Here is a 27,476-nt window from a genome sequence, read left to right on the forward strand (position 1 = left end):
CCCGGAAACCGAGAGCTGGGCTCAGAGACCCCAGAGATGCACAGAGATCGCCCACGCGGGACATGGGTGTGGAAGGGGAGGTGCGGGCCCTGGTTTTCCATGAACCGACTGCTGACAGCAGAGGGCTGTACAACACACAGGAACGACAAGATGGCAGACTTCAAGGCGCACTAACAGTGAACCAGAACGGGCGGCTTCCCTTCCTGTCCCAGCGGAGGACGGGGTGCACACGACCGCCACGCGCGGCTCAGCGGGGCCGCCCTCGGCTCCCACCCGCGATGCAAGAGCCACCACCTGGCTGGGCACGAGCGCTGTGGGGGCGATGCCGGCACGAGGCGGCGTGCACGCGTGCCGCGCCACACTCACCGTGTGCACTTGCGGAGGGCGGTGGTGCACCGTGAGCTGAGGTCCGGCCGAGCCCAGTGTGAGTCCGTTGTTCACCACATAGGTGGTTGCTTGAGGCACTCGAACTGTAACACCTGTAACACCAAATGAGGGGGACACATCAGAACGCCAGTGTGTGTGTGTGTGTGGGGGGGGGCGGTGGAGGTCTTGGGGGGTGCTGATGAGAGCATCTGTTGTCAGCAGAGCAGCGTTTGTTTCTGAAATTCTGAAGGCAAAGTCATTCCAGCCTGGACGCGTGCAGTGAGCGGGGGGTCACGGAGGAGCGAGGGCTGTGCAAGTTTCACACCCATGTCACTGGGACCGCGAGAGAAGACAAGAAGAAAGAGGAAGACGTGAGATCCAAGAACAGGACATCAGCGCGGAAAGGCATACCTGTCCGCCCGCCAGAGGCCTGCCGGGAAACCCGCCCCACCGGCCAGGTGCGGCCAGGTGCCGCAGAGACCAAGTGAGATGTAAGAGACAGGCGGACTCGAGCTGTCTTTCTAGAGACCCTGGAGTCTCACACTTTCAGCCACCACAGGGAGTGTAAGACATGGTGTGATGCCTGTGGAATGATCTTTCTGTCCACGTCCTCCTCACAGAGCAGATATTCCACGCCACAGGAAACCGTGACATCTTCTAGAGCAAGCCACAGGAAATCCAGAGCTATCTTTCCCATTGTGTTTCCTCCGGCACAGGGGGTGGGGAGGGTGGGGGCGCAGGCGCGGGGCATCCGGCCGGGGGGAAGCTTGTCTCCCAGAGCTCGCTATCAACAGGTCGGCTGCTCTTACACACCCGAGCAGGGCCTGGATTACTCTCTCCTAAAAGCTACCATGTGATGGCATTTCCAGTTCCCAGATGCAGTTCCACGTCTCCTTGACATGCAATGAATGTGCCAAAGCTCAACTCTACGTGCACTAATGATATGTACAGTGAAGAAAAGGGATAGCAAAAAGAGAAGTACAGAGAAGTCCAGAAAAGTAAAGAGGGGGAAGGGGAAAGGGAAAGAACAGGAGGAATGCCAGACCAGAGATGGTGTGCGGGGTCTGCTCAAGACCTATTCTTAAACCTGTAGAGTTCAGAGGTGATTCACTTTAGTTTGCTTTAAACTTGAAAAAGACATTTACGAAGCTGCTTTTCATCTAACACCGTCTACTGCTGATCTACACTCATACCTGTGTATCCACACTGACATGCATACGTACAGACATTAATCCATCCTGCACAGTTCACACACACGCTACCGCACAGCCTCCTCTGACTTTTCCTTTTTGTATTTCTTCTGTCTGCACCCTAGAGGCTGATCTACACGTGATTACCCGATCAACCATGCCCACTCTACCAGCCAGCGATGCCCACACCAGCACCAAACAGTACTTGGTGATGGCATAGGCCACAAATCAAAAGTTGCACTGAAGATAGCTAGCACCCAAATCAAAAGTGACATTGACGACAGCACGCAAGCGCACACCAGGTGCACCAGGTCCAGTTTGGTCTGGGTAACTTTCAGTAACACAGCTTTTATTTACTGTTCAGGAAAAAGTGGTTGTCATCGACAAAACTGTGTGCATTCATTGTGTACTCAGGTTTTGAACTAAGTGCACTCTGTGGAATGACCGATCGTGTAATGCACGTATCTAATCGTACACGCAGAACTGTTGCCTGGTGAGAATGTGCAGAGTCTTCACAACTTCCAAGTGCGTGATACACTGTTCGCAGCTGTACTACACTACAGAGCCGCTAGGCAGCGAGCTCTGGCACTTAGAGTAACGGCTCTACAGGAGATCACCAAGCGAGCGCGAAGCGTAGGGAGAAGAGGAGTCTCTTACTGTTTGGGGGGTTGAGCTGACGCACGGCAGGTGCGGGCACAGCTGCTCCCCGCAGAGGCGCCTGGGCGGGCGGTGCGGGCAGGGCCGTGTAGACTACCTGATGGTTGGCCGGAGCCCGGGGGACGGGGAGTCTCGTGGTCACCTGAGTTACGGGACGATGCGTTACATTCACGGTGGTTGGAGCTAATGGAAGCCAGAGAGAGAGAGAAATAAAGCAACAGTGCGTTAGGCAAACAGTATTCATTCACAGGGAATTAATTACCACTTCACGGGACGTGAGCTCGCTGCTGTCCTCGTAAGGACAGGAAGAGCAACGCGGCCACCAAAGATGAACAGTATAAATCCTCACTTCTAGCCGGGCGCTGGTGGCTCACGCCTGTAATCCTAGCTACTCAGGAGGCTGAGATCTGAGGATCGCGGTTCAAAGCCAGCCCGGGCAAGAGAGACCGTGAGACTCCTATCTCCAATAAACCACCAGAAAACCGGAAGTGGCGCTGTAGCTCAAGTGGTAGAGAGCTCGCCTTGAGCTGAAGAGCTGAAGGACAGCGCCCAGGCCCAGAGTTCAGGTCCCACTACCGACCAAGGACCGTGAGAGCATAAAGAACTAGACTTAAGGGTAGGTTTCCTACAGGAGAGGTCAACAATCGCCCTCTTCAAAGGTAGATTGCTCTTTTTAGTCTTGTGTTTTGTTTTGATGGCCCACTCCTGGGGCTTGAACTCAGAGCCTGGGGGCTAACAGATGCATTTATCAAAACAGGACTTACAGCACAGAGCTCTAATAATGAGGAGGATTCTTTTGAAAGCCTTTAGGAGAAGCCCAGGCTTCTTTCTACCAGGGCTGACCTCAAAGTCTGAGGCTCAGCTGATCCGCCTGTCTCAGCTTCCCGAGTAGCAGGGACTACAGGCACTTGCCACCTGCTTGACAGCAACGGTGGTTTCTCAGTGCTAACATACTTCCGGTTAACAAGTACGCTCAACCATCACCCCGTAACTCAATGCTGAGCGCTCTCTCTACAAGAGACTCTGGTATTCTAAGTGAGCCTTGCATGGGGTAGAATCCCCAGCGGGGCCGCAGCAGCAGGAGGTTCACTCCATGGAAGGGCTGCCCCGCTGCCTGGCACCCACGCGGCCTGCGTGACAGCCTGGAAACCCCTCATCGGTAAGATCTTGAAACGGAAGAAGTGAAACACGAGCGTTTACTTCCCGCAATCAAGTCCACAGCTTATACCACTTCGAGGTAAGATTCAGCAGCAGCAAACACTAGAGTGTGGTGTGGCTGGCAGCAGCCACGGGCGCAGCCGAGGCCGCCCATGCCCTGCGAGGTACCTGGAGGCAGCAGGTGGATGGTGGTTTGGGACGGGCCACTCGTGGGCACCCCGGATGGCGGTGGCGGCGGTGGTGGCGCAGGCTGGATGGGCTGCAGGGGGCGAGGCAGGGGCTGGGGTGACGTCATGGCCGGGACGGGCGTGTGGTGCAGCTTCTTGTGGTCTGGGAAGGAAAGGGGAGGCGTGAGGAGGTCCGATGAAAACAGAGAACGCCGGTGTTTCCCGTGCGTGCGATGTGTGCTTGCATTCACACGCCACTTTCAGCTTCCTGTGATGACAACTCCGGCTGTTTGAGTTGGATTTTCATTGGTGTGAAAACAAAGACTCACCAACACTTCGAGAATAATCAAAGACTCACCAACACTTCAAGAATAATCCTAATCCACAGTTACATAAGCTCAGGATTTTGAATGAAGGAATCTCACTTGTAGATTCCAGATATCCTCTGAGTATAGTTAACTCCACTGCTTGTGTGAATCAGTGCATGTGTTTGTATACGTGCAGGTGTATACACTCTCCTAAACAAACACTACATAAACTGGTGAGATTTTTACCACGATTTTTGTTGTTGGTTCTGGGACTTGAACTCAGGGTCTAGGTGCTGTGCTGATCTCTTTTGCTCGACTAGCACATTTATCACTTTGTGCCACAGCCCACTTCCAGTTTTCTAGTGGTTCTTTGGAGATAAGAGTCTCAAGGACCTTCCTGCCCGGGCTGGCTTTGAACCTCGATCCTCGGATCTTAGCCTCCTGAGTCACTGAGATGACAGGCGTGAGCCATCAGCACCAGGCTTTGCCATGATTTTGCATTTCAACTCTTCAAAGCTACATAGTTCATTTGATAACACAAATGACTGCTAGCCTTTAAAATAAAATGTCCATCAGGAGTCTGGTGTCAAGGAAAGTCTCCAAGAGCCCAGGAAATAAAAATCTCTCAAAAATGTCAAGGGCGCTGTGTGCGACTAATGCAAGCTAAATCCTTATCTATGGTGGTCCCCGCCTGCAGTCCTCAGCCTTGGCTGAGCGCTTCTTTGCTGTAATGGAGAGCATTCACTGACAGAGACCAGGTACGAGGAGCCTGTTTTCCATCTTACCCCAAACAGTCACACGTATGAAAACAGAACAAGGAAGCCTGCTTCAGTGCCTCAGGAATGTGTTCCACACATGTGTGGAAGTGTTCCACTGAAATTCCCACAGTGCACATGTGCTAGTAGAAACACACATCGCCAAAGAAAACAAAACAATTTTTGCCCTATCCCTCAGCTCTTCAGCTCCAGGCTAGCACTCTACCGCTTGAGTCACAGCACCATTTCTGGCTTTTTCTGTGTATGTGATGCTGAGGACTCCAACCCAGGGCTTGCTAGGCAAGTGCTCTACCACTGAGCCACCTTCCCAGCCCCTTTATCTCAGGTTTTTTTTTTTTTTTTTTTTTGGGTCCGGTCGTGGGGCCTGAACTCTGGGCCTGGGCGCTGTCCCTCAGCTCTTCAGCTCAAGGCTAGCACTCTACCACTTGAGCCACAGTGCCACTTCCGGCTTTTTTCTTTTTGCTTATGTGGTGCTGAGGAATGGAACCCAGGGCCTCAGGCATGCAAGGCAAGCGCTCTACCACTGAGCCACCTTCCCAGCCCTTATCTCAGTTTTAAACACACAACACACAAACCCAATATTGCCCTATAGCAACTGTCCTTAAAATAGGATATTTACATAAGACTTGCTTTACACATTGATTATTAAGCATCTGAAGGCTCTCGTTCATCAGCATAGCTGAGCACAGCCCCATCCATGAACGAAGTTACTGTGCAGCTGAGGAAGTGTGAGAAACCGCTGCGGTTCTGGTCTGTGCAGAGGTGGACAGGGTAGCCTGGCATGGTGGAGGCTCACGGGAAGCCCATGGAGCACTAGCGCAGCGTGTTCCCAGCGTGCCAGGGACCCATGGAACACATGACGCCAACAACAAGGGCTGAAGCGCAGGAGGAGAACCAGGAACGGAGCTGAGGCCGGCGCAGCCTGGCCAGCTTGCACAGGGCCATCAGAGCATTACTGAAGGCCTTCCCTTGCATTTACACAGCACACAGACATCACACGAGCAATCCACGTGACTGACGTGCATTTCCAGTTAGGAGATGCGGAGAACAATTCATGTAGATTTAGAAGAGCTCAATCTAATTCCGTTCCCAGCCCCCCTGCTGACCCTCCACACCTAATCCCAGCGCACTGTCAACTAACTGCTCTGTCCTAGAGCACGCTTGTGTCTACTGACACAAGCAGGGGACTCGTCTCTGGAGGACGGAGGGCACTAAATGCCACCAGGACATGTACCTTGGGAAGCTGCGCCTGCGCCTTCCTCCTCATCCATCGTGAGATCGATGACTCCGCCCGAGTCGCTGCCAGGGGCCTTCCCACTCTGAAATACAAAATAGCATTTGCAGAACATGGTAGGCACCAGGGCCAAGTGCAGTAACCAGGGGGGGAGGGGGGGAAGGGGGAGAGGAAGGACCGGCTCCCCGTGCAGTAATGGAAGGGGTCAGGCATGGGCAGGTCTAATGGGAAGAGAGGCGCATGCGTGGGCCGAGCCTAGCACAGTGATAGAGGGGAAGGGCACCCGCAGACTGGGCCCTCTGGAGCACTGCATGGCTTTTCAAGAAGATGCCCGACTGTCAGCTCACACCCCAGGAAGCTGGTGAGGGAAAGCACTGCTGAGTAACACCCAATTCCAGAAAGGAATTCCAGCAGTTTTGTGAATGAAGCTGTCCCCTCCTCCCTCCCCCAGTCATTAAAACAATTAGCCATTGTAACGGTTAGGAGACTAACAAAACAACCATTCACCTTCTGACACTTCAACTGCTAACTAGCTTATTCTAAAAATCAATTATGAATGAATATCACCAAAATAACAGAGACAATGCCAAACAACACCAACAACCAAAGAAACATACCTAGAGTCCATCCAATTTCCCAAGCCACTGATAGCATCCTTATAAGGATAATTAACACAGTGCCCTACCCCCAGAATGCTACTTTAAACACACATGTAGGTGATAACCATCTCCAGAGCCAGAAAGCCCGGCTCTTACAGCTCCCACGAATTAGCTATGCAAATTAGTGTTCAAAGATCATTTGTCAATTTCTCAAGTATGGACATTGAAGCATTGTGATGATCATCAAGACATACATACATATATATACATACACATGTATGAATGTATTGCTTAACCACATATATGGCACATGGTAACTGTGCAATACATCATAAAAATAACTTCCTTTACTATATCGGACGGAGATCAACTCCAATTAGGGGTTTCATCTGTTAAACTCAGATTTTGTGGCACTAAATTAAAATTCTAGTTTCAAAAAATATAGGCCTAATCTCAAGCGAAAGTTGCTATTCTAAGGGTTTGGGTTTTTTTTGTGTGATTTCACAAGAATGACATATTTACAAACATGTACCATCATTTGGTTAATTTCAAAATTAAAAGTTTCTAATGGTCTCCAAAGAACGTGAAATATTCTGCTATCTAGCAGAAGCCAGTTTTCTGATGCTGCTGACTTGTGAAACCTCGCCCGGCGTCGTCTGTCGCCGAGCTGTGGAGCTGGGAGTGGCAGTGCCAAAAGCTGGCGGCAAGCAGCGCAAAACAATTGCTATAAAATTAGCGCGGTGGGGTCAGAGAAGACTGCAGGAGGCTGTGTGGCCCCCAGACCTCAGCAAGCCAAGACCATGCATGTAGGGCCAGCATGTGCTCCAACGTGCACGCAGGCCAGGCTGCGTCAGACAGACAGACAGACCACCGAAGACAGATGGTATGGACCTGAGTTTCACTGTTCAGGTGCTGACCAGCTATAGTGAAAAATGTGACCACCTCCAAAATAGCTCAGGCCCCGAGGACCCAGCTACCCTGGGCTCTCTTTACAGCTGTGCTGCTGGGAGGGGGTGCAGCCGACGCTGGACCCCGACTCAGGTCGAGGTGTCTTTCCCTAACGCTCTGGTTCCACTCCTGCCCACTGAGCAAACTGCAATCAAGAAAATAACCTGCAACTGGCTTCATGAATCTTTCTAGAAAACAAACGAACTGGAAGATGATCTCCATTCCCTAAGAACTAGAACACAACTGCAGAGAGCAATGTAAAAGGGAAGCCTCCGGTCTTCCAACATGCTGATAATCTGAATGAATTTGCATTTTCACTACATCTAATACATTAATGGTTCACGCATCTAACCAAGAAGCTGGGAGAAACCATATGGGCCTTTGTGCAAGACAGGCTTGCACTATTATACATCGAGTCACAGATACCGAGGGAAAGCCGTGTTTTAGAGTATGTTGAGTTTTATTGGGAGAGAGAAGGAAATCTTACCTGTGACGTGCTATCAGCCGCTTTCTTATTAATAGCAGCATCTACTGTTTTGTTTGCCTGGTTTTCTGAGAATTGAAACAGAACAATTTCATCAGCTGTCTACATACATAGGCACAAGGTCAGATGGCTTTATATGTAACAGCTCTCCTTAGTCTTCACGGCTGCTTTGCTGCTAGCATTTACCGTGTAGTAAATGGTTTTCTCAGAGTCACCACGGCAAATGCACAAACTAGATAAACCAAGGTCAAATACCCACTGACCCAGTCACTGAAAGTCAGATATTCTAAGGAATACTTAAAGGGAAAAAAATCATTGAAGATATTCCAGTGAGGCAAATGGTTAAACAGAAAGATTCTCTAACAGAGCTGGTGGCTCATGCCTGTAATCCCAGCTACATAATGGTTGGACTTGAAGACGCAGAGGTGCACTTCACCAATCTATTTATTAGACATTGTGCACGTGTATCAACTTAGCACAATGTGCCCCCAAAGACAGACAAAAACTGCACCTCCACACGGAAGAAAACAACCTCCCTGTCCACCTCCAATTGCACCCACTCTGCGGGATCTTGAGCGTTACTAACAGCGATTCTCCCACCTCTGTGCTTGGAGGCTGTGCAGCCAAACTTAGCCACTCACCGGGTCTGGGCGCGGCAGGGCTGCTGTGCTCAGCGGGGGACGAGGTGCTGAAGGCAGAGATGGGGATCTTCATCTGGATGGGGCCCCGGGGGCTAGAGGAGCTGTAGAGGCCCGATGGGCCCACGGGGGGCAGGGACGTGCGGGTGGCCTGGACGATGGAGTGGGCCGTGGGCACGGCCTGCACAGCCAGCGTGGCGCTCCTCTGCATGCTGGGGCTGGGCACGGGAGGGGCGCCGCCCGGCTTGGCGGGGTTGGGCAGGGGCGGCAGGGAGACAGGGTTTTTGGTCAACCCGCTCACCGCGGGTGGGCTCTGCACGGAGATGAACTCCACGCTGCCCGACGGCTGGTTGGTCACGATTGTGCCCGGGTGGCTCTGGAGGAGCTGAGGCTGGGAGGGCACGGCCACCGGCACGTGCAGGATCACCGGCAAGGACTGGAGGGAGATGGTGGGCTGCGGGTTGCCACTGGGCACCTGAGAAGTGGCCACCACAGTGGCCGTGCTGGGTGCGGGGACAAGCGGCGCGGCCGTGAGTGAGCCCGAGGTGGCCGGCGTGGGCAGCTTCGGCTGGCTACTGACAACCGCCGGGGCGACCAGACTGGACGAGGACACTGCAGAGAGAAAGCACCAGGATGAGCTCAGCGCCCCCACAAGGCGATGTGCAGTCACTACAGCCCATCCAGGATCCCCGTACCATGTGTGCACAGGGGCGTGGTGTGTGTAGTGAGACTGAGTAAACATGAGTGTGGAGGGGCGCTGCCCCAGGGCCCAGGAACCTTGGAAAATGAACCACAAGCACAAGCACTTCTGAGCGACTAGGAAGGTCTGAAGCACTAGCTGACACTGAAATCTGACTCAATGCTACGCACTGGTTTCCAACCACACGAGACACCTGCAGAGCTGCTGTACTGTACCAGCAGCGCACAAACCCAGCGGGAAGGCTTGATCCATTTGCAGCGTTTAACAGGAAAACATGGTCAGGGTACCTGATACTTGGACCCTGGGAAACCTGGCTGCGTGGATCTAGCTTTCTGCCATTCCTTAGGAAAATCTCTCCACCCACAGCACTTGACCTAGACAGAGGAGAAAGACGTGTCCCCAGAGACTTCCAGTGCTTGGGACTCAACTACAGAGGTCTAGCCTCAGGGACAAGGGTAGAAATAAATAGCTAAACTTGTTTCTGACTGACTCACAATCTTTCTACAATCACAGGCGCACTACAGCAGTGATTCCAATCTAGAAACACTCTTGATTTCCCGAGATCTTTCCAGGGAGTTCACTCGTGAAAGCTCTGATGATAATGAAGGGACATCTGACTCTTTTGCGGGGTGACAGCTGTGCTGAGCTGGCGGTGCGCCTGCCACCTCCTCCCTCCTCCAATGGGTACAGGAGGACTGCTACCAACCAAGGCAGCGGAGTGGCAGCCTCTGTCAGACGTTACTGAACTCCAGATCCTCCTGCCCGGGCCTCCTGAGGGCTGGGATTACAAGTGTGCACCACTACACCCAGCTAGACCTTCCTTCTTGAAGCAATGACTTACAAGAACAATTCCTTAGTTTGGTTTCATACTCTGGTTTGTGCTAATCCTGAAGAAACTACTAGCTTGGTGTCAGCAAGGCACATCCGGTTATCTAAAATCGAGGGGCTTGCCTTTTTCCGTCTCCACTAGTTGCCAGGGGCTGGATAGCTTCCTTCTACTTCAGCCAATCAGCAAACAGAACCATGCCCCAAGCCACTCCCTTCCACTGTCCGTGAAGGTGAATAGCAATCGAGTGCTCAACCACTACTTTGGAAACTACCACTATTTCTTCATTTATTGGTGTTTCATATCATGGATGACTACTGGTAAATAAGCCATTTTTAAAAGAACCTTGGTGTGACTTCTATTGATATTAAGAACCAGTTGGTATAATGTACACAAGTTCCCAGGGTTTCTTAGTAGTCTGGTAAGATGGTGAAGAGACATGCGGGTGAGAAAGTTTGGGAACTGCTGCACAGGAATTGAATTCTCTGTATTCTCCCGTACACATACTTAGCTATGATGCTGAATTGTTAGTAATATTTCATATGTAGACCTCCGTCTGTTTTATAGCCTGTTTCCAATCTCAAAAGAATCTAAGAGAACCCAATCCTGAGTGGTTTTCTGATGTTCAAAAATCTTACCTGTGTTCACAGGGGTCTGGAAGGATGGCGGTGCATTCTCGCTTACATTTCTTTTAGACTCCAGCATCTGCCTCACTGTGCCTGCAGTTCTACGAAACAGACGCGCATGCGCAGGTCAGTGGGCAGGCCTGGGGCGGGGGAGGCCAGACTTGGGCTCTGCCACCCAACTCCACAAGCAACGCCACCCAGACTCAGTTGGCATATGATGGGGTCTATGGCCTCGTCTTCTAAAATCAGCAGCCCTGACCCCAAGACTGAGTGGATGGAGCCCTTCTTTCCTTAAGAGACCAGGAATGGCCAGTGCATAAGGAAACACGCAGGGGACTGCAGGGGAGGGGCAGGGGCGGAGCATTGGCCAGGCACAGTATAGGCCTTAGGTTTGATCCCCAGCATGCACACGTGCACGCGCACGTGAACACACGTTACACGGTAACAAAATAGTCCTTTCTATATTAGCAAAAGTAGTATCTACAGATGGGCAATGTAGCAAAGCAGAAAGCACACTCCCACATCATTTTTCCTGCCGATCACAGAGCGCGTAGCCTCACCTGTACACCATGTTGTTATTGCTGTTGATGTCATTCACGGGCTTTCCTGGGGACACGGGTGGGTTTGGTGGGCTCTGGCACGAGGAAATACCAAAGTTAAGACCCAAAATACAAACTTTTCTTTCTAAAAAGAGGACTTTTCAGTGCTTTCTCCCTATGTGATGGGTCATTTCTGTCACGCAGTGGAAAACATTACTGGTGAGGACAAGAATTTGAACCTGGCGTTGCACCTGGTGACTGCAACTTGTCATTTTCTCTGTGGAAGACAACTGCTCATCATCTGAGGATGAACACTGTAATTCCTATACCTCAGTGTTCTTAGGAAAACATAAAAAGACGAAAACGGCCAACTTGCCAACCCAGCAGAAATTCAACGAGAGAGTCGACATGTCTAAAGTCACAGATCAAAAATTCTCAAACCAAATTTATTTTTAAGGTTTTGTTTTTAAAACACGTACCCATCTCTATGTGACTTGAGTAATCTCACAAAAAGACGTCCCAATTTCAGCTTTGTGCCCTCAAAGCCAAAGAAATAGAAATGAAATTCTAACATCCACATATTAGTTACAAGTCAAGTTTCTGATAACAATGCCCTCCTTATTCATTCCATAGAAGAAGAACAAATCACATGACTCCACTCAACACTAATATAGCTCTAATATAGTTCACTCTGATCAAAAATTCTCAAATTCCACTGCACACACACACCACTGACCAGCCTTCTCCCTCCTCAAACTTCAAAGAAAGATAGAATCAGGGAACACGGAACAAGGACACCATTTAACTGACCCTAAAGAAATAGAGAATCCAATAAAGAATTCAAAATAATTGCTATTAAGATGCTTGGGGAGATAAACTAAAGCAAACCAGAAAGAGGATGCATGAGTGAGACGAGTATCCACAGGGAATCAAGTTTTGGTGCTGCAGCGTAGCAGCTTTATCTTTGTTCCCTTTATCCTTGGATGCCAGGGACAAGTAACTTTATAGAGAACAGAGTTCAGAGTTCTGCAGGTCCAAAGGAAGGGCTGGTGCTGCCTTTTGTTAGCAGTGTTCCAGGATGGTGCATAGCACTACATGAGAGGAGATGGAGGTATTCATGTGTACGTACGTGTACGCATGCACACGCATACTCCATCTGTCTCTGGTCTCTCCTTCTTTCCCATCAGTCATCAGGACCTGTCGGTGCAGGGCTCACGCTGGTGGCCTTGTCTGTGTCTCACCTTTCGCCTCCAGAGGCTGCAGTCAGATTAAGTTTCCACCGTCTTACTCTTTCAGGTAGGGATTGTATTTCAAATTATGAGCCTTTGGAGGAAAGGCTGGAGATCTTCCTATCCAGATTGTGGCATGAGGTACGTGCCTGACGGGCAACCCTCCCTGCCCAGCGCAGAGAGCACACCGGGCCCAGTGAAGAGACGAGGCCACACCCCTGAGAAAAGGCCAGAGGCAATTACTGGGCCAGGAAAACAAGAAGCAAGAAGGAAGCAGAGCCAAAGGGCGCAGGAGTCCAGTACACGGGCCCGTGTGAGAACACACTCCTCCACGCTGCCGCCCTCGGCAGCCCGCCACCCACAGCATCACACAGCTGCTGAGTTCGGATGCAAGAAGGAATGGAGAAAAGGAAAACTGACACCGTGCACAACAAAATGGAAACGTCCAAGGCCAAATGCTTCTCATGTAAAATGGCTCAGTCTGAACCGTGAGGAAGGCGGGGCTCGTGGGCAATCACATCATGTGAGACCACAATGAAGAGCATGGTATAACCAAACCATCACCTGGAAAGGTGACTGTCTGGGACAATGACAACAAACGCCAGATGCTCTGGGGAAGAGAAGCAGAGCTTAAAAAGCTTAAGGAAGAGAGGAGGCGGGAAGCAGATTGTAAAGAGAAGCCTGGATCCTCAACGTGACAGAAGAGCTCTGTGTCGTAACTGAACCATCGATCAGCCTAACGGTGGTGAGGCTTGTACACGAACCCACGCACGCGATCCAACCGCACAAGATACACACATGCGCGTGCTCACAACAGAAGAATGAATGAATGAATGGAAAAGCCAGCCACATTGCTGATGTCCTGATTTTTGGTTCTGACACTGTGCTAAGATAGAGCACTCTGAGGAATATATCACTGCTTCAAACTAAATTGTTTGTTAAACAGTCAAGTAAGGAAAATATAAAACTGTGCTAACACTGAAACTACTTGTATAAGTTACACAAGAATGATTTTAATTACTGGCAATTATGATAGTCTAGATAATGGAGCTATAAAGAACAAAGAGACTGTAATTTGCTCAAATGAAAAAGTTCAAGGGGAAAGAAATTCAACTCATCTGTAACATAGTATGCAGCTGCTAGATGAAAAATATAAAGGATAAAAGAACAGTAGACTAGTAAGTAATAGAGCGTAAGGCAGACTGCAGAGGACAAATACTAGCCTGTGATGTGTGGACTTAACCCTTTACTAACGAAAAGAAATGCTGCAGGTGTCTTAGGCGCTGACTGCACTGTGTCCCCTCTGCTGGTGAGTTGAAGGAACAACAGTACTGGAGGAGGAGGGGCTGAGGCACAGAGGGACACAACCTCTACTAGGTGTGACACTGCAAGGAGAGACAAATCGCGGCCACCTTAAGGATGGACAGGAAGTGCAGCTGAGGATGGAGTCACACAGCATCACCCGTCCTGGAGAATGTGCTTCAAGCCGCAGCTCCGCAAGTGTAGTAGTGTGTATTATAAATGCCAATTTCAACTTAAAACACTTTCATGACAGCTCAGTGTTTCCTAAAACTGCTGCATAAGCAGAAACTCTTACCTCTTGTCTTTTCTTAAGGTCTTCTTTGGCTGCTCCAAAGCGTTTGGTTAACCTGGCTACCTTGGCCTGAAATGGAAGAAACATGAAAAGAAAATCAAGTGGCAATCTAGCAGTGAAAAGGCCACACAAAACCACCACAAATCCCCAGGTAACCGGCTGCTGAGAACATAATTAAGAGCAAAGTGTTCACCTAGCAGCTGAGCCTGGCTCTGAGTGACTCCATTTCATACAACAGCAGCTCGCTCCACTTTGAGAGCAAGTTCTGCGGGAAAACACTCCCACAATTTGTGTATGCAAGTAAACAACCATCTCCCCGGCGCCACCCGGGAGTCAGAGTGACAATTACCTCTCTGTGGCCCGCGGGACCACAAAAGGGGTGACACGGATCAAGATGCAGCGTGCTCAACCCGAATGACGGAATTAAAGCTACTTAATAATAACAGAATCAAATTAGAAGTCAACTAAAACCACATCATAGTAAAACTACGCAGTATTTGTACGTAATTACTTTTTCCTCCCATATAGAGAAATGACGGAAGCCCATCCGTCTGCAGTATGATGAAAGTTGGCCTCCCCAAATGACAAATGGTGCCCAACAAGCAAGGAGAAGGACAGCGTGCTTCATTCGACTGATAAGAGTGAGCACTTCTGGGTTGATGGGAGGCCTCACGTCTGCAGCCGAAGCTGAAATGCACCGGGCATCTGCGGCACTGCGTGGAGCTCGGGCATCTGGGCATGCATCTATCTGGGCATGCGCTGGCCTTGGAACACATCCCCAGAGACCAACGACGACTACATTTGCGGATGGCTCATCATTTTATTACACAGACACTGCTGTGTACAACACAAGGCCAAATTTAGGAATTACCATGGAAGATTACCATACCCAACCTAGTTATCCTTTTAAATCCATGGAGAACTAGACCTTCTCAGAGAAGGTCCGACTCAAACAATTCATGACCATTTAAGCCAGGAATCATACACACAGATGGAGAAGTCACCAACATGAAAGCTCAGTGAAAGTAAAGTTCACAGGAGAATTAGAAAGGAAAGAAAACCATCTACTCAGTACATCAGCGATCTCCTCCTGAGAAAATAAAGGAGAGAGGACAAAACGAACAGAACTTAAGTCAACAAGGAAAACACAGCAAAATTACGGGCATCAGCAATTATCTTTCAATAATAAGTGAATATACATGGTATTAACTCTCCACTGAAACACGAGTGGACATAAAAGGGCAGAGTGCTCTGCAGACAGGAACAGGAGGTGACTTCAGGACCCCCCTCACCCCATGGCATCCTCCAAACACCTGACACAAAAAGGAACAAGCACTTCAGGTTAAAATGCATAACCAGTCAATAACAGACATGTACAGAACACGCCCTCCAACAGCAGCCCATGGAACTTGCTCCACAATAAATCGCATTATAGGCCACACAGCAAATCTCAACAAATACAAAAAACAAATCATTTCTTTTATCCTAAACAGATGATGGAAAGAAATAATAAAAAAAAATCAACAGCAAGAAAAACTCTACTAATACATGGAAACTAATCAATGTATTTGTGAAAAAATTGGGCAAATTAAAGTTTCTAGGTTGAAATAAGACAAACTAACCAGAAGCTTTGGGACACAGCAAAAACAGTTTTTAAGAAGGTTTGGTAGATAGATATATGAGTGCCTATATGATACATCTTGAGAACTAAGAAAAACAAAAGCCAAATCAGAAAGTATTACATGGATAGACACAAAGAACAGGGTGGAAATTAATGTAATAGAGGCTAACAGAACAAGACAAGGAATCAAGGAAACGAGACTTTGTTCTTTGAGAAGACAATTAAGATGAACAAACCCTTAGCCAAACTAGAGAAGAGAGAGAGAGAGAGAGAGAGAGAGAGAGAAGACTTAAATTTAAAAAATATTCCAACAAACTGGGCGGCTGGTGGCTCACGCCTGTAATCCTAGCTACTCAGAAGGCTGAGATCTGAGGATCGCGGTTCAAAGCCAGCCCGGGCAGGAGAGACCGTGAGACTCCTATCTCCAATAAACCACCAGAAAACCGGAAGTGGCGCTGTGGCTCAAGTGGTAGAGCACTCGCCTTGAGCTGAAGAGCTGAGGGACAGCACCCAGGCCCAGAGTTCAAGCCCCACGACCGACAAAAAAAAAAATATTCCAACAGATTCCAGTGAAAACCAGAGAATCATTAGGATGTGCTTTCAATACATATATTTCAATAAATTGTAAACTCTAGAAGGAAAAGGCCTATTTCAAGACACAAATGACATTGAAATGAAACCGAAAGACTAAACTACTTCAGCATGCCTAAGAGCAGAGAACTGAAACAGTAGTATTTCCTAACAAAGAAGAGCCCAGGCCAGATGTATTTACTGGTAGACTCTAAGGCCTTTAAGAACTTCCAACTCATGATCCAGAAAACTGAAAGGGAAGGAATGCTATGAAATTCACTCTGTGAAGCCAAAATTACCCTGATACCAAAACCAGGTCAGGACAAAAGTAAGCGATGCGCGGATTTCTGATAAATGCAGACCCAAAAATTCTTATTAATTAATTATTAACAAAACAGATAGTAACTTCAACAACACATGAAAACCACCGTGCACAAAGCAAGTTAGTTTTGATCCAGGTAGGCAAGGATGGGTCTAAGTAGGCAAATGGATCAATGTCATGCAGCAAATAAATGCAAACAAGGGAACTGTACCATCACCTTAACACATGCAGAAAAGGCTTTTAACAAAATTTCAGTCCTTTATGACGAAAAGCCCTGAAGAAAGTTGAAACAGAAAGACACCTCTACATAATAAAGACTCTTTAGAAACCTGAAAGCATTTCTTCTAAAGTCAGGAATGAGACAAATGTATCCACTCTCTCCACTCTTCATTTATAGTGCTTGAATTCTTAGCCAGAGTAATACGGTCAGAGAGAGATACGAAAAGGAAAGGTGTCCAGTTATCCCTGTATGCAGACAACATGACTACACTTGAAATCTCTAAATACTCCCGCGCAGAGCAGCAAGATAACCAATCAGCATAGAAAGTAGATGGCTTTTCTAAATATACTAGTAATGAACGCAATGAGAAGGAATCAGGGAAATAGTCCTATTCATGCTAACCTCAAGAAACAAGTAAGAAAATATCTAAGTATAAATTTAACCAAATAGTCTAAAGACTATTACAGTGAAAAAGATAGAAGTCCTGAAGAAGAAATGCATTGGAAGAAGAGAGACCTTCCATGTCCATGGGCTAGTAGTAAATACTGAATGTAAGACCCATGGAGGAAGTGAACTGATAAAATGCTATTTTGCACATACAGCAGGTTACCTATCAGCCTTTCGTGAATGATGATTAAACCTGAAAGAACCGAACACCAGCACACATCCAGAAGCAACGCCATGTGAAGGAACAGCCCAGCCCCAGAGCTGGGGACACCGCTACAAGGCATGGACATCAAGACCATCCATCCACTTGCTAGCTGGAGAGGAGGGAAGCATAGGGGTGGGTCACACACACATACACATGCATGCACATGCACATCAGTGCACACACACACACGCACATGCACGCACACGCACGCACACGCCAGCCCTCAGAGCACCGACCCTATTGACATCGACTCTCTCAGGTAATCTTGCTTTATAGGTAAAGGCACTCCACTGGGTTGGGTTGATAGCAGCCCTGGAAAGCTAAGGTCCCTCTGACTGCTCACAGTTAGAATGTCAATGTATTTTAGTCTTCCGCGATGGCACACCGTAGGGAACACATTGTACAACGCTAGCAGCTGGTGCTCACAAACCTGCAGCTCGGTAAGGACGGTCTTGTGCCTTTTGTTACACTCGATCTTCTCCACTCGCGTTTTCAGCTCCGCCAGAGTCTTGTCAAACACAGCACACTGTAGCGCACACAACTTTTCTTCCAGTAACCACTGCACAACCTAAAGAAACACCCAGTCCTCATTCTATATGCTGTTATGCAGAAGTCACTCAGCAAGCAAAACAACAGCAAGATGTATAGAAGTACGTATAAAATGATGCTAAGTGATTAACTCTAATGAATGAAACTGCTTAGCTGGTTAAATACACCCCACAATCGATTCTACCTGCTGAAAACCCCTACTTCCATATATGCGGGCGGCATCGACCTCAAGATGGTAGAGTAAAATTGTGAAGTTTAAGAATTTTCTTCCCATAGCTCCTGTTCCAATAACTTAAAGGAAATTAAAGCAGTGGTTTAAAAAAAATTCCGTTCTAATATACATTGGTTAGTTCTTATGAGATATACTAATAATGCTTGTCTATCCTATACAACATTTCTAACCACCTACTTACAATTCGCATTACTACTTCATTATGACAAACAAAACACAGGATCCTCAGCAGACCCATGAACTACACCTTTCCAATGCAGCTCTCGGTTCACTTACAAGTCTGCACAGTTCTTACACACTTCGCCTCTTCATAATCCTAACACAGCTAACAGACTAACATTATCTAAATATGCAGAACAGAGATGAGACAAGGAACGAAGTATCGCTGTTTTTATTGTCATGCTGTTCCTTTTTCCAGAAAATGTAGGTATCTGGTTTTTATCTCAGCGGAAGAATCTGGCTTTATAAAGGCATAACTGAATATATAATGTTTGAAAAACTAGCCTCACCTGAGTTTCGAGTGCCTATCTACAACAGGTATTTACTATAAGGATCAGTGAACACATTTTTAAAATACCTAAAATAGTGAGTATTTTTGTTCTTTCTGTCTCACCTGACAAATTTATGGGGAAGGCTTTCACAGTCCTTCCATATTTCTTTCCCTAACACTAAAGCACATAACAAAGATTTTAGAATGCACAGGTGTACAACTATGAAATCACCTTATTCGAGCACTAAAATACAAGGTACAAAATCTACTTAATAATAAGACTTCCTAAGCTCAACCATTTCACGGTGTCTCTTTCCATGATAAACTGGATGTCAGTTAAACATAGAATGCTATCATACCACAAATCTAGAAGAATCACCATTCTTTTCTGTTGTTGCTCTGTTGGTATTAGGATTCGAACCTGGGTCTTTGTGCTTGCCAGGCACACACTGGAGCCACGCCCTCAGGCCTTTATGCTTGTGCTCGCACCTGGGGAGGCTCGGGTGTGAGTCTGTACACACTTCCACAGGGCCGAGTGTGCATCCCCCCCATCACACATGGTTGAGATGAGTCTCTGGGCCGTGGGCCTTTTAAGTTATCATTTACAACACCTTTTGAAGCTTCTGATGAATGTCTCCTTTGGCAGTTATCTTTACTTGAAGCTCTGCCTCGTATTCGTCCTCTAAGTACCTTCGACGTTTGGACTGTACATTGTCTATGTCCTCTGATTTAGAACGTTTTCTTCTTGAACATTCACCTGAGGGCAAAAGCCACAGTGATTAGGCGGGTGTTTTCATGACAGGATTTGTTAACTATCTTCCACCCTCACAATAGGATTCTTTACCAATTCTCTTAGAATTGCATTTTATGTATATATACTTTTAGCTTTGAACATCAGGTGACATTTTCAGAACGCTAAGAACTTTCTAATGACTAAGCCACATTCGTCATTAAATGCAGAACCTCTTTCCCCTGAAAACCACCTAGTAAAATGGAGAATTCTCTATAGCTACGTCCTGCAGAAAGTGGAGATCACCTTGTATTCTTTCCCTTACTAAATCCCACAGTGCGCATAGTCCTCTGAAAAAAATACAGAATGTATTCTAACATCACAGACTTCTGTCAAATGGACATAGCTTGGATTATTTCACTCTTCTGCCTCAGTAAATATCGGACAACTGCTTACCCCCTAGACTTAAGAAAGCAACAGTATTCTTTTTTTATTTTTGTCGGTCATGGGGCTTGAACTCTGGGACTGGGTGCTGTCCCTCAGCTCGTCAGCTCAAGGCTAGCTAGCGCTCTACCACTTGAGCCATAGCTCCACTTCCGGTTTTCTGGTGGTTTTTGTTGGAGGTAAGAGTCTCACAGACTTTCCTGGACTGGGTCTACACGGCAATCTTCAGATCTTAGCCTCTTGAGTAGCTATGATGACAGGCATGAGCCACCAGCGGCCAGCTAATAACAGTATTCTAATAGTCACTTTTAACATATCTTAGTGGATTTGGAGCATATACAGCCTACAAAATTAATGTTACTGCGAAAGTGCACCTGAGCTTTAGGGCGCAGACTGAAGTGGTAGAGCACTTGTCTAGTGTGTGTGGCTCTGGGCTCAATTCCTAGTACTGGAGGGGAAGTGGTTGGGGGTGGGGAGAAGCGTGTGACATTGATTATAAATGTGCTTTAAAAATCAGCTACAACTTTAGGTGATCTCCAATCATGTTGCCATTCATTGGATCACAAGCAGATTTCATCTGGTTTATTTTACAATGTCTAAAATTCCTCATATCATCTCAATATGATCATATTAATCCCCCTCCCCACACCTCCCTCTACCCTATACACGGAGACAGCACGGATTCTAGCCGTGCCCCCTGGTGCCTGTTATATAACATGACCAGCGAGAAGAACCATGGGACAGGGAGAACTAAGAGCAGCTATCTATTTTTTTTTTTTTGGTCAGTTGTGGGGCTTGAACTCTGGGCCTGGGTACCGTCCCCGCGCTCTTCAGCTCAAGGTGCTCTACTGTTTGAGCCACAGTGTCACTTCCAGTTTTCTAGTGGTCTTTGTTGGAGGTAAGAGACTCACAGTTTCTTGTCTGGGCTGGCTTTGAATCGCGAGCCTCAAATCTCAGCCTCCTGAGTAGCGAGAATTATGGACGCGAGCCACTGGCGTCCAGGTGGCCATCATTTTTTTTGTGGACATGTAATATAAATAAAATACAAACACTGAAGTGCATGCAATAACCCACTCAGTTATCCTTCAAGTCATCAGCGAGATGAACTAACTGTGCCTTCAACTGCAAGGTTTTGCAGTTACCCATGGGCAGAAAAGTGTGTCATTCCATGGCATCTGCAGCCAGAAACAATAATGAGCGTTTTTCAAACACTACACACATACTTTTCTCAGAAGGCCTCTCCTCCTCTTCCTCTATGACTGGCTCTTCCTCCTCAGGTTTGCTGTCCTTCTCATTTGTTTCTACTTCCGCTGTAACGAAAGTAGAAAAGGAAATCCTTTCCCATGGGAATTCATGTCAGATGAAGCAGCAGCAAGACTTCCCAAGTTCATAGATTAGTAGGAATCAAATATTGAGCAGAAGATCCACAGAGGAAGGAAATGGATATTAACTCATTGGTTTACACTTTTAGTAACCACTCAGTCTCCAAACTATACTCTTACAAAGTCAGAGCCCCAAAATGTGAAATTCTGCAAAGAAAATGGGAGCACAACCTGACGGACATGAATAATCGAGTGCATATTCTATCATTATCTAATTCGTAATAAACTCAACATGGATAAAACAATTCGAAATACAGGCTCGAAAGCAAGACAGTTTTCTCAATAATTTTCTATCACTAATAAAATAATAAAATGTGGAAACAACTCTTGTGTGCATTTAGATTCCCTTAAATTTGTAAAACTAGAACAGTGACAGCGGCAGGTTTAAAAAAAAAAATTAGAAACTTCTGATAAACTCAACTTTAACCAGAGCGGTAGAAAGAATCATGCGATTTTCACAGTAGGTCACAGGGCAATTCATAAACAAGGAATGGAAAGGCTATCCTGAATGCAACAAAAACATTCCTTGAAAATACTTTGTTAACACTGTTAAGGAGTAGGCCTGGTGCTTTCTAGATCTCTCCTCCATATAACCTACATGTGCCATGATACACATGGGAACAGTAATAGTCGGAAAGACTGAGTGATTTTTGTAAGAGGCCCATAAAATATGATTGATTAAAAATGCTACAGAAAACAGAGCTCAACGTGTCTCTAGAAGAGTAACTACCTAGCAAGCATGAGGGTCCCAGTTCAAACCTTGTAACCAAAACCAAAACCAAAACCAACTTATCTCCAAAAGCTGCTATGATACACTGAAGGAAGATCTTCCATTTTTTTCTACTAGGCCTGCCTCCTTATTCTTACTTGGAACAAACAAGAAAACACTGTTCATGCTACCATGCTTTCCCTCACAGACAATGTCATAAGATACAACTAAAACCTTGTCATGTAATCTGATGGGCATAAAAGGTTTTATTCAGTAATGATGCTTGAAGTTAACCACAAAAGCAATTCAAATTTTTCTTTTTTCCTCTATGAGAATTAAAAACTGGAGCCAGGTGCTGGTAGCTCACAACTAAAATCTTGGCTACTCAGGAGGCTGAGATCTGATCACAGTTCGGAGCCAACCTGGGCAGGAAAGTCCGCAAGACTCTTATCCACAATTAACCATTTAGAAAAAGCCGTAAGTGGGGCTGGGAAGGTGGCTCAGTGGCAGAGTGCTTGCCTTGCATGCATGAAGCCCTGGGTTAGATTCCTCAGCACCACATAAGCAAAAAGAAAAAAGCCGGAAGCAGCACTGTGGCTCAAGTGGTAGAGCGCTAGCCTTGAGCTGAAGAGCTGAGGGACAGTGCCTAGGCCCCGAGTTCAGGCCCAAGGCTGGACCCCCCCAAAAAATAAAAGAAAAAGCCGTAAGTGGTGCTGTGGCTCAAGTGGTAGAGCACTAGCTTTGAGCACATAGAAGCTCAGGGACAGGGCCCAGGCCCTGAGTTCAAGCCCTAGGACTGGCAAACAAAAGACAATGAAAAATCAAAGATGGGAGGTGGGTATTTACCAAATCATGAAGTCTATCGATCTTTTGCAGAAGAGTCTGCAGGCAAGCTAAAAGCACCCGAACTTCATGAAAGAAGGGGTGGGGGCGAGACGAGGGGAAAAGCCGGGCTCCAAGAGCTGCGGGGGACGGAGGGAACAGGTAAGAAGGCTTCAAGCTTTCACCTTCCAACTATGGTAGTGGACTTTCAAAAGCAAGTCCATTCAAAGCACCTTTGATTGGTAAAATTCATTAAAATTATGACGTTACGCTTGGAGCTGGTGAATAATTGAGTATGCTTGCAGATTTGGCTATGTGATGACTAAGTGAAACCTCCCTCCCTCCCTCCCTCAGTCACCAACAAAGGGAACAAAAGGAACCCCAAGGCTGAGCACACGCGCGCGCGGGCTCACCTGGGGAGCACGCGGGGAGCTGTGGCATGGCCTCGGACTCGTCCTTCTCACACGAGATGTCCTCCTCATCCGAGAGGACCAGGAAGGCTTCCTTCGGCAAACTCTCATTGCTCTCTTGCTTCGAAGGGGAGCCAAAAGAGCCTTCCATTTTCTCTTCCAGATCTAGACTTGCCTCTTCCATTGGAAGGAGGGAACTCTTGGAGAAGCAAGTGAGCTCGTCTTCGGAAGGTGCAAGTTTTTCCAAAATGGGAATGATCTCGTCTGTCTCCATGGAGTCCGCGTGTTCTAAACTCTCCTCGCCGCTGTCTCTGGCGGCGGTCTCGTCCCTGGCGGCCTGGAGGAGGCGGGCGGCGCTCTCCTCCTCGTCCTCATCCTTGTCCGCTCCGTCCATCTGCACGCTGCTGGAGATGGCCTCGTCCCCCACAGCCCCCGTGGCGGCGGCGGCGGCGGCGGCGGCGGCGGCAGGGTCTTCACTGGCTTTCTGTTCGTTTTCGGGAGGTAGATCTGAACACGCCGTCGCACCGTCTGTTTCTCGCCCTTCCTTCGGACTGGCAGCACCGGTCTCGGCGTGGCTCTCGTCCTCGAGGGCATCCCCGCGTGGGCTCCGGTCAGCGCTGCCACCGTCCTCGCTGCTCGCCAGCGACGCACCGTCCCTACTGCTGCTCTGCTCCGGATGGTCACTTTCAGGCACTGGCTCACCGCCGGATCCGGAAGTAGGTTTCAAGGCGGGCTCAGGGGCTGACTCGCGAGTTGGTGCCCCAGCGGCGGGTTCACCAGAGGCTGGCTGGGCCGGAGCCAGCTTGGAGGAGGCCGGGTCATCCGAGTCCCGTGCGCTGCAGCCGGGATCACCGGCGGGGAGGTCATCACCAGAAGAGAGGCCAGCAGCGGGCAGGCCCCCGGGAGCAGCGGCACCGGTGGCACCAGGCGCTGCTTCGGCAGAGGCCTCTTCAGCAGAAACCGGCTTGTCCGAAAAAAGCTCACCAGCAGTGGAGTCGCCAGCGGCGAGGTCACCAGTGGCGGCTTCTTCACAAGTAGGGTCACAGGGTGCGGTGTGGTCCACAGATGCGGGGCTGTGGGGCGGGGCACCGGCACAGGGGACATCACCAGGACTGGAATCAACACCTTCAGAATGACCAGGGGCCACAACTCCAGAGGCGGCCTCTCCAGTGGCCGGCTCACTGGAGGCTGGCTCAGTAGAGGCAGGCTCATTAGAGGCCAGCTCACTAGAGGCCAGCTCACTAGAGGCCTGATCACTACAGGGCTGATCACTAGAGGCCAGCTCACTGGAGGCCGGCTCACTGGAGGCCAACTCACTGGAGGCCGGCTCACTGGAGGCCGGCTCACTGGAGGCCGGCTCACTGGAGACCGGCTCACTGGAGGCCGGCTCACTGGAGGCCTCATCACCAGAGGCCTCATCACCAGAGGCCTCATCACCAGAGGCCTGATCACTAGAGGCCGGCTCTTTAGAGGCCGGCTCACTAGAGGCCGGCTCGCCAGAGGCCGGCCCAGGGTTCAGCTCAGGAGCTGCCTCTGAAGTGACGCAGCCGGAAGGCAAAGGCTCACCATTCGCCGTGTCACCCTGCTTAGTTTTTACTTTCACAGTGAGGCTGCCGGGCGCTTCCTCCCACTCCGTCTTACTGTCTTCAGGGTCAAAGCAAACCCCATCAATGCCGTTCATGCCCTCATCTTCTTTCATGTAGTCTGCGCCTTCCAGCGGGGAGGACGGGTCCAGGTCTCCGTTCTCGTGGTTGCCGTTGACGAGCTTGGCATCAGTCTTCAACAACTCGTCCCTCACCCTGTATACCGCCTCCAGCTGGTGCCGGTCGCTCACTCTCATTGTTTTCCGAGCCTTGAAGATTTTTTTCTGAGGTTCTTCTATACAATCCATCTCGAAACTTTAAAAAAAGGAGATAAAGAGCTTGATAACGGAAATGTCACGTAATTCATTAGGCTTTCTAAACACTGATCCGGAAGGAGACACCGACACAGTAGATATCCTGTCCAAATAGAAGACAAATGGTCATTTTGAAATAATGACATAAAGAACTTGCTGCGTGCAAATTTTCCTATTTGCCTCATTTATATAACTCCAAAGTGATAAAAGGCATTCTGGTCCATACCAGAAGATCAATAACCAGGAAGAAACCAGGGGGAAAAAAAAGGAACAATTTTCATTTTCAATATGGAATTTAGAGACTAACAGAGATATAGGAGCTTTAAAAAGCAGATAAAGAGCTGGGTGTCAGTGGCTCACACCTGTCATCCCAGCTACTCAAGAGGCTGACACCTCAGGATCACGGCTCAAAGCCAGCCTGCCAGCCTGGGCAGGAAAGTTCATGAGAGTCTTATCTCCATTAACCACCAAAAAGCCAGAAGTAGAGTCGTGGTTCAAGTGGTAGAGTGCTAGCCTGGTGACACGGCCCAAACCCTGAATTCAAGCCCCAGGACTTGAAAGCAAACAAAAGCAAACCAGAAGAAAATTCAAAAGTCTAGGGTTGTGGTTCAAGTGGTAGAGCACCTCTCCAAATGGAGGAAGCAGAGCAGAGAGGAGGGAGAGGGTAGAGAGAGGAGAGGAGGGAGGAAGAGGAGGGGAGAGAGAGGAGAGAGAGGAGAGGAGGAGGGAGAAGGTAGAGAGAAAGAGAAGAGAGGACAAGAAAAGAGACAGGGAGGGGGTGGAGAGAAGAGGGAAAACACTCGGAAGTCCTATCTGATGAAGAGACTCGTGCCTCAAATGTATTGAAAGCAGTTACAACGCAGTAACCTTGAACCAAGGAAACTATCTTCAATGCGGGCAAAGCATGCCAGCAGCCTTTGTTACAGCTAGGCCAACATGCCAACAGTCCCTAAGCAGCAGGCATGGGGAGATGCCCCTCGGTGCCCACTCCCCGTGCGCCTGGGCAGCTTGAGTGGGGAGCGCAAGGCTGCTCAGGTGAGCCTGGCCCATGGGAAATCAATGTGTGCAACCACTCTGTTCTCGACTGCATCATGTAAATGTCCGCACACCCACATACACGCATTTACACATCCATACACGCACTTTTGTGTGACCAGATGTGGTGAGGCACACCCATACTGGGAAGGCAGGGAGTAAGACACCCAGAGTTTGAGGCCAGCCTTGTCAAAAGTTAGCGGGATCCACATCCCAACCAATAATCTGGGCATAGCGGTGCTATGTCTGTAACCCCAGCTATGCAAAAGATCAAGAAGGGAAAAGATCACCAGGGAAAAACTAAGACACTATCTGAAGAAGTCAACTAGGGCTGGGGGCATGGGTAAGGTGGTACGGCACCTGTCTAGCAAGCACCAGGCCCTGAGCTCCAATCCTAGCAACACCAGGGGGAAATGAAAATGCTTTCCATAACTTTTAGTGGCTTACAAACAAAAAGTCTAGACAGTCACAGTTTCCAATTCCTTTCTCCTAGGTAATTACTTAGTGACATTTTAAGCTACCTAACGCTTCAGGTTTTAGTTGTCTTAAAAAGGAAACAAGTGAGGCCTATTTAATACTAATCAATTTACATTGCACACGGAGAGTGCAGTGAGCATTCCATGTTACCACCATAATCTCTAAGTCCATCAGTGTGTTTTCAGGCACAGAGTTGAAGACTTCAATGAGTTACATATTCGTTACTTATCAATAATTTTGCTATTTCATATGAGAATCAGATAATCCAACAAGTAAAATGATCACGTTTAGTACTAAATTACCCCCTGGCCCGAGTAATGTTTAATGTGGTAATGGGGTCAGTAGCAACCTGGGCACACTTGGCAAAAAGAGCAAGTACCACCCACGCCCACAAGGGAGCACACGTCCCCCGCCGCCTCTGGTTCTCAGTAGAATGAAAAACAGACAAAGCAACCAGGAAATGGTGTGAGTGTGAGCAGGCAGTGTACTTGCTCAGCCACATCTGTGCAAACCAATCAGCAGCCTGCTCTGGAAATCTCCTTTGCCCACTGAGGAAAGAGTCACAGGCAAACAAGTTCCCACGGCTATTGTACCAGAAAATTCTGAGGACCATCTGGATATCAGACTCCACTCCTAAGTCTCTTCTGCAAAATAAAGGCTGACTCTGGGAGCTGCAGTACTAGAGCCACGGGATGACACTCATTTCCACAGGAAAGAAGTGTGTATGACAGCGGGAAATGTCTGCCGTGTCTACAAGCAACTACAATGTCACTAACCACAGACTGGTGTATTTGGTACCTGTAAACATCTCTCTGTAGCTTGTAAAAGGATTTTTATTTTCAAATTCTTGGGAAGTAATTTTTGGGAAAAGCCCA

General features: G+C 48.3%; 1 protein-coding gene across 1 annotated transcript in view; it reads right to left on the reverse strand.

Annotated features, from left to right (window-relative positions):
* LOC122101238 (activating transcription factor 7 interacting protein) overlaps nucleotides 1-27,476 on the reverse strand; it is a 58,925-nt gene that overhangs the window by 1,711 nt on the left and 29,738 nt on the right. Inside the window, exons 2-14 of the mRNA XM_042671566.1 lie at nucleotides 23,196-25,090; nucleotides 21,093-21,179; nucleotides 19,307-19,452; nucleotides 17,855-17,992; nucleotides 14,043-14,108; nucleotides 11,238-11,311; nucleotides 10,690-10,778; nucleotides 8,529-9,137; nucleotides 7,891-7,955; nucleotides 5,857-5,941; nucleotides 3,540-3,701; nucleotides 2,214-2,396; nucleotides 367-479 (exon numbers count right to left, since the gene is read on the reverse strand). Of these exons, the coding sequence (XP_042527500.1) occupies nucleotides 367-479; nucleotides 2,214-2,396; nucleotides 3,540-3,701; nucleotides 5,857-5,941; nucleotides 7,891-7,955; nucleotides 8,529-9,137; nucleotides 10,690-10,778; nucleotides 11,238-11,311; nucleotides 14,043-14,108; nucleotides 17,855-17,992; nucleotides 19,307-19,452; nucleotides 21,093-21,179; nucleotides 23,196-25,083 (3,705 nt within the window). The 5' untranslated portion in view covers nucleotides 25,084-25,090. The remainder of the gene's footprint in view (nucleotides 1-366; nucleotides 480-2,213; nucleotides 2,397-3,539; nucleotides 3,702-5,856; nucleotides 5,942-7,890; nucleotides 7,956-8,528; nucleotides 9,138-10,689; nucleotides 10,779-11,237; nucleotides 11,312-14,042; nucleotides 14,109-17,854; nucleotides 17,993-19,306; nucleotides 19,453-21,092; nucleotides 21,180-23,195; nucleotides 25,091-27,476) is intronic.

This window comes from Dipodomys spectabilis, unplaced genomic scaffold (genome assembly GCF_019054845.1).
Source record: "Dipodomys spectabilis isolate Male_0828 unplaced genomic scaffold, ASM1905484v1 ptg000644l, whole genome shotgun sequence".
In the NCBI taxonomy this organism is placed as follows: Eukaryota; Metazoa; Chordata; class Mammalia; order Rodentia; family Heteromyidae; genus Dipodomys; species Dipodomys spectabilis.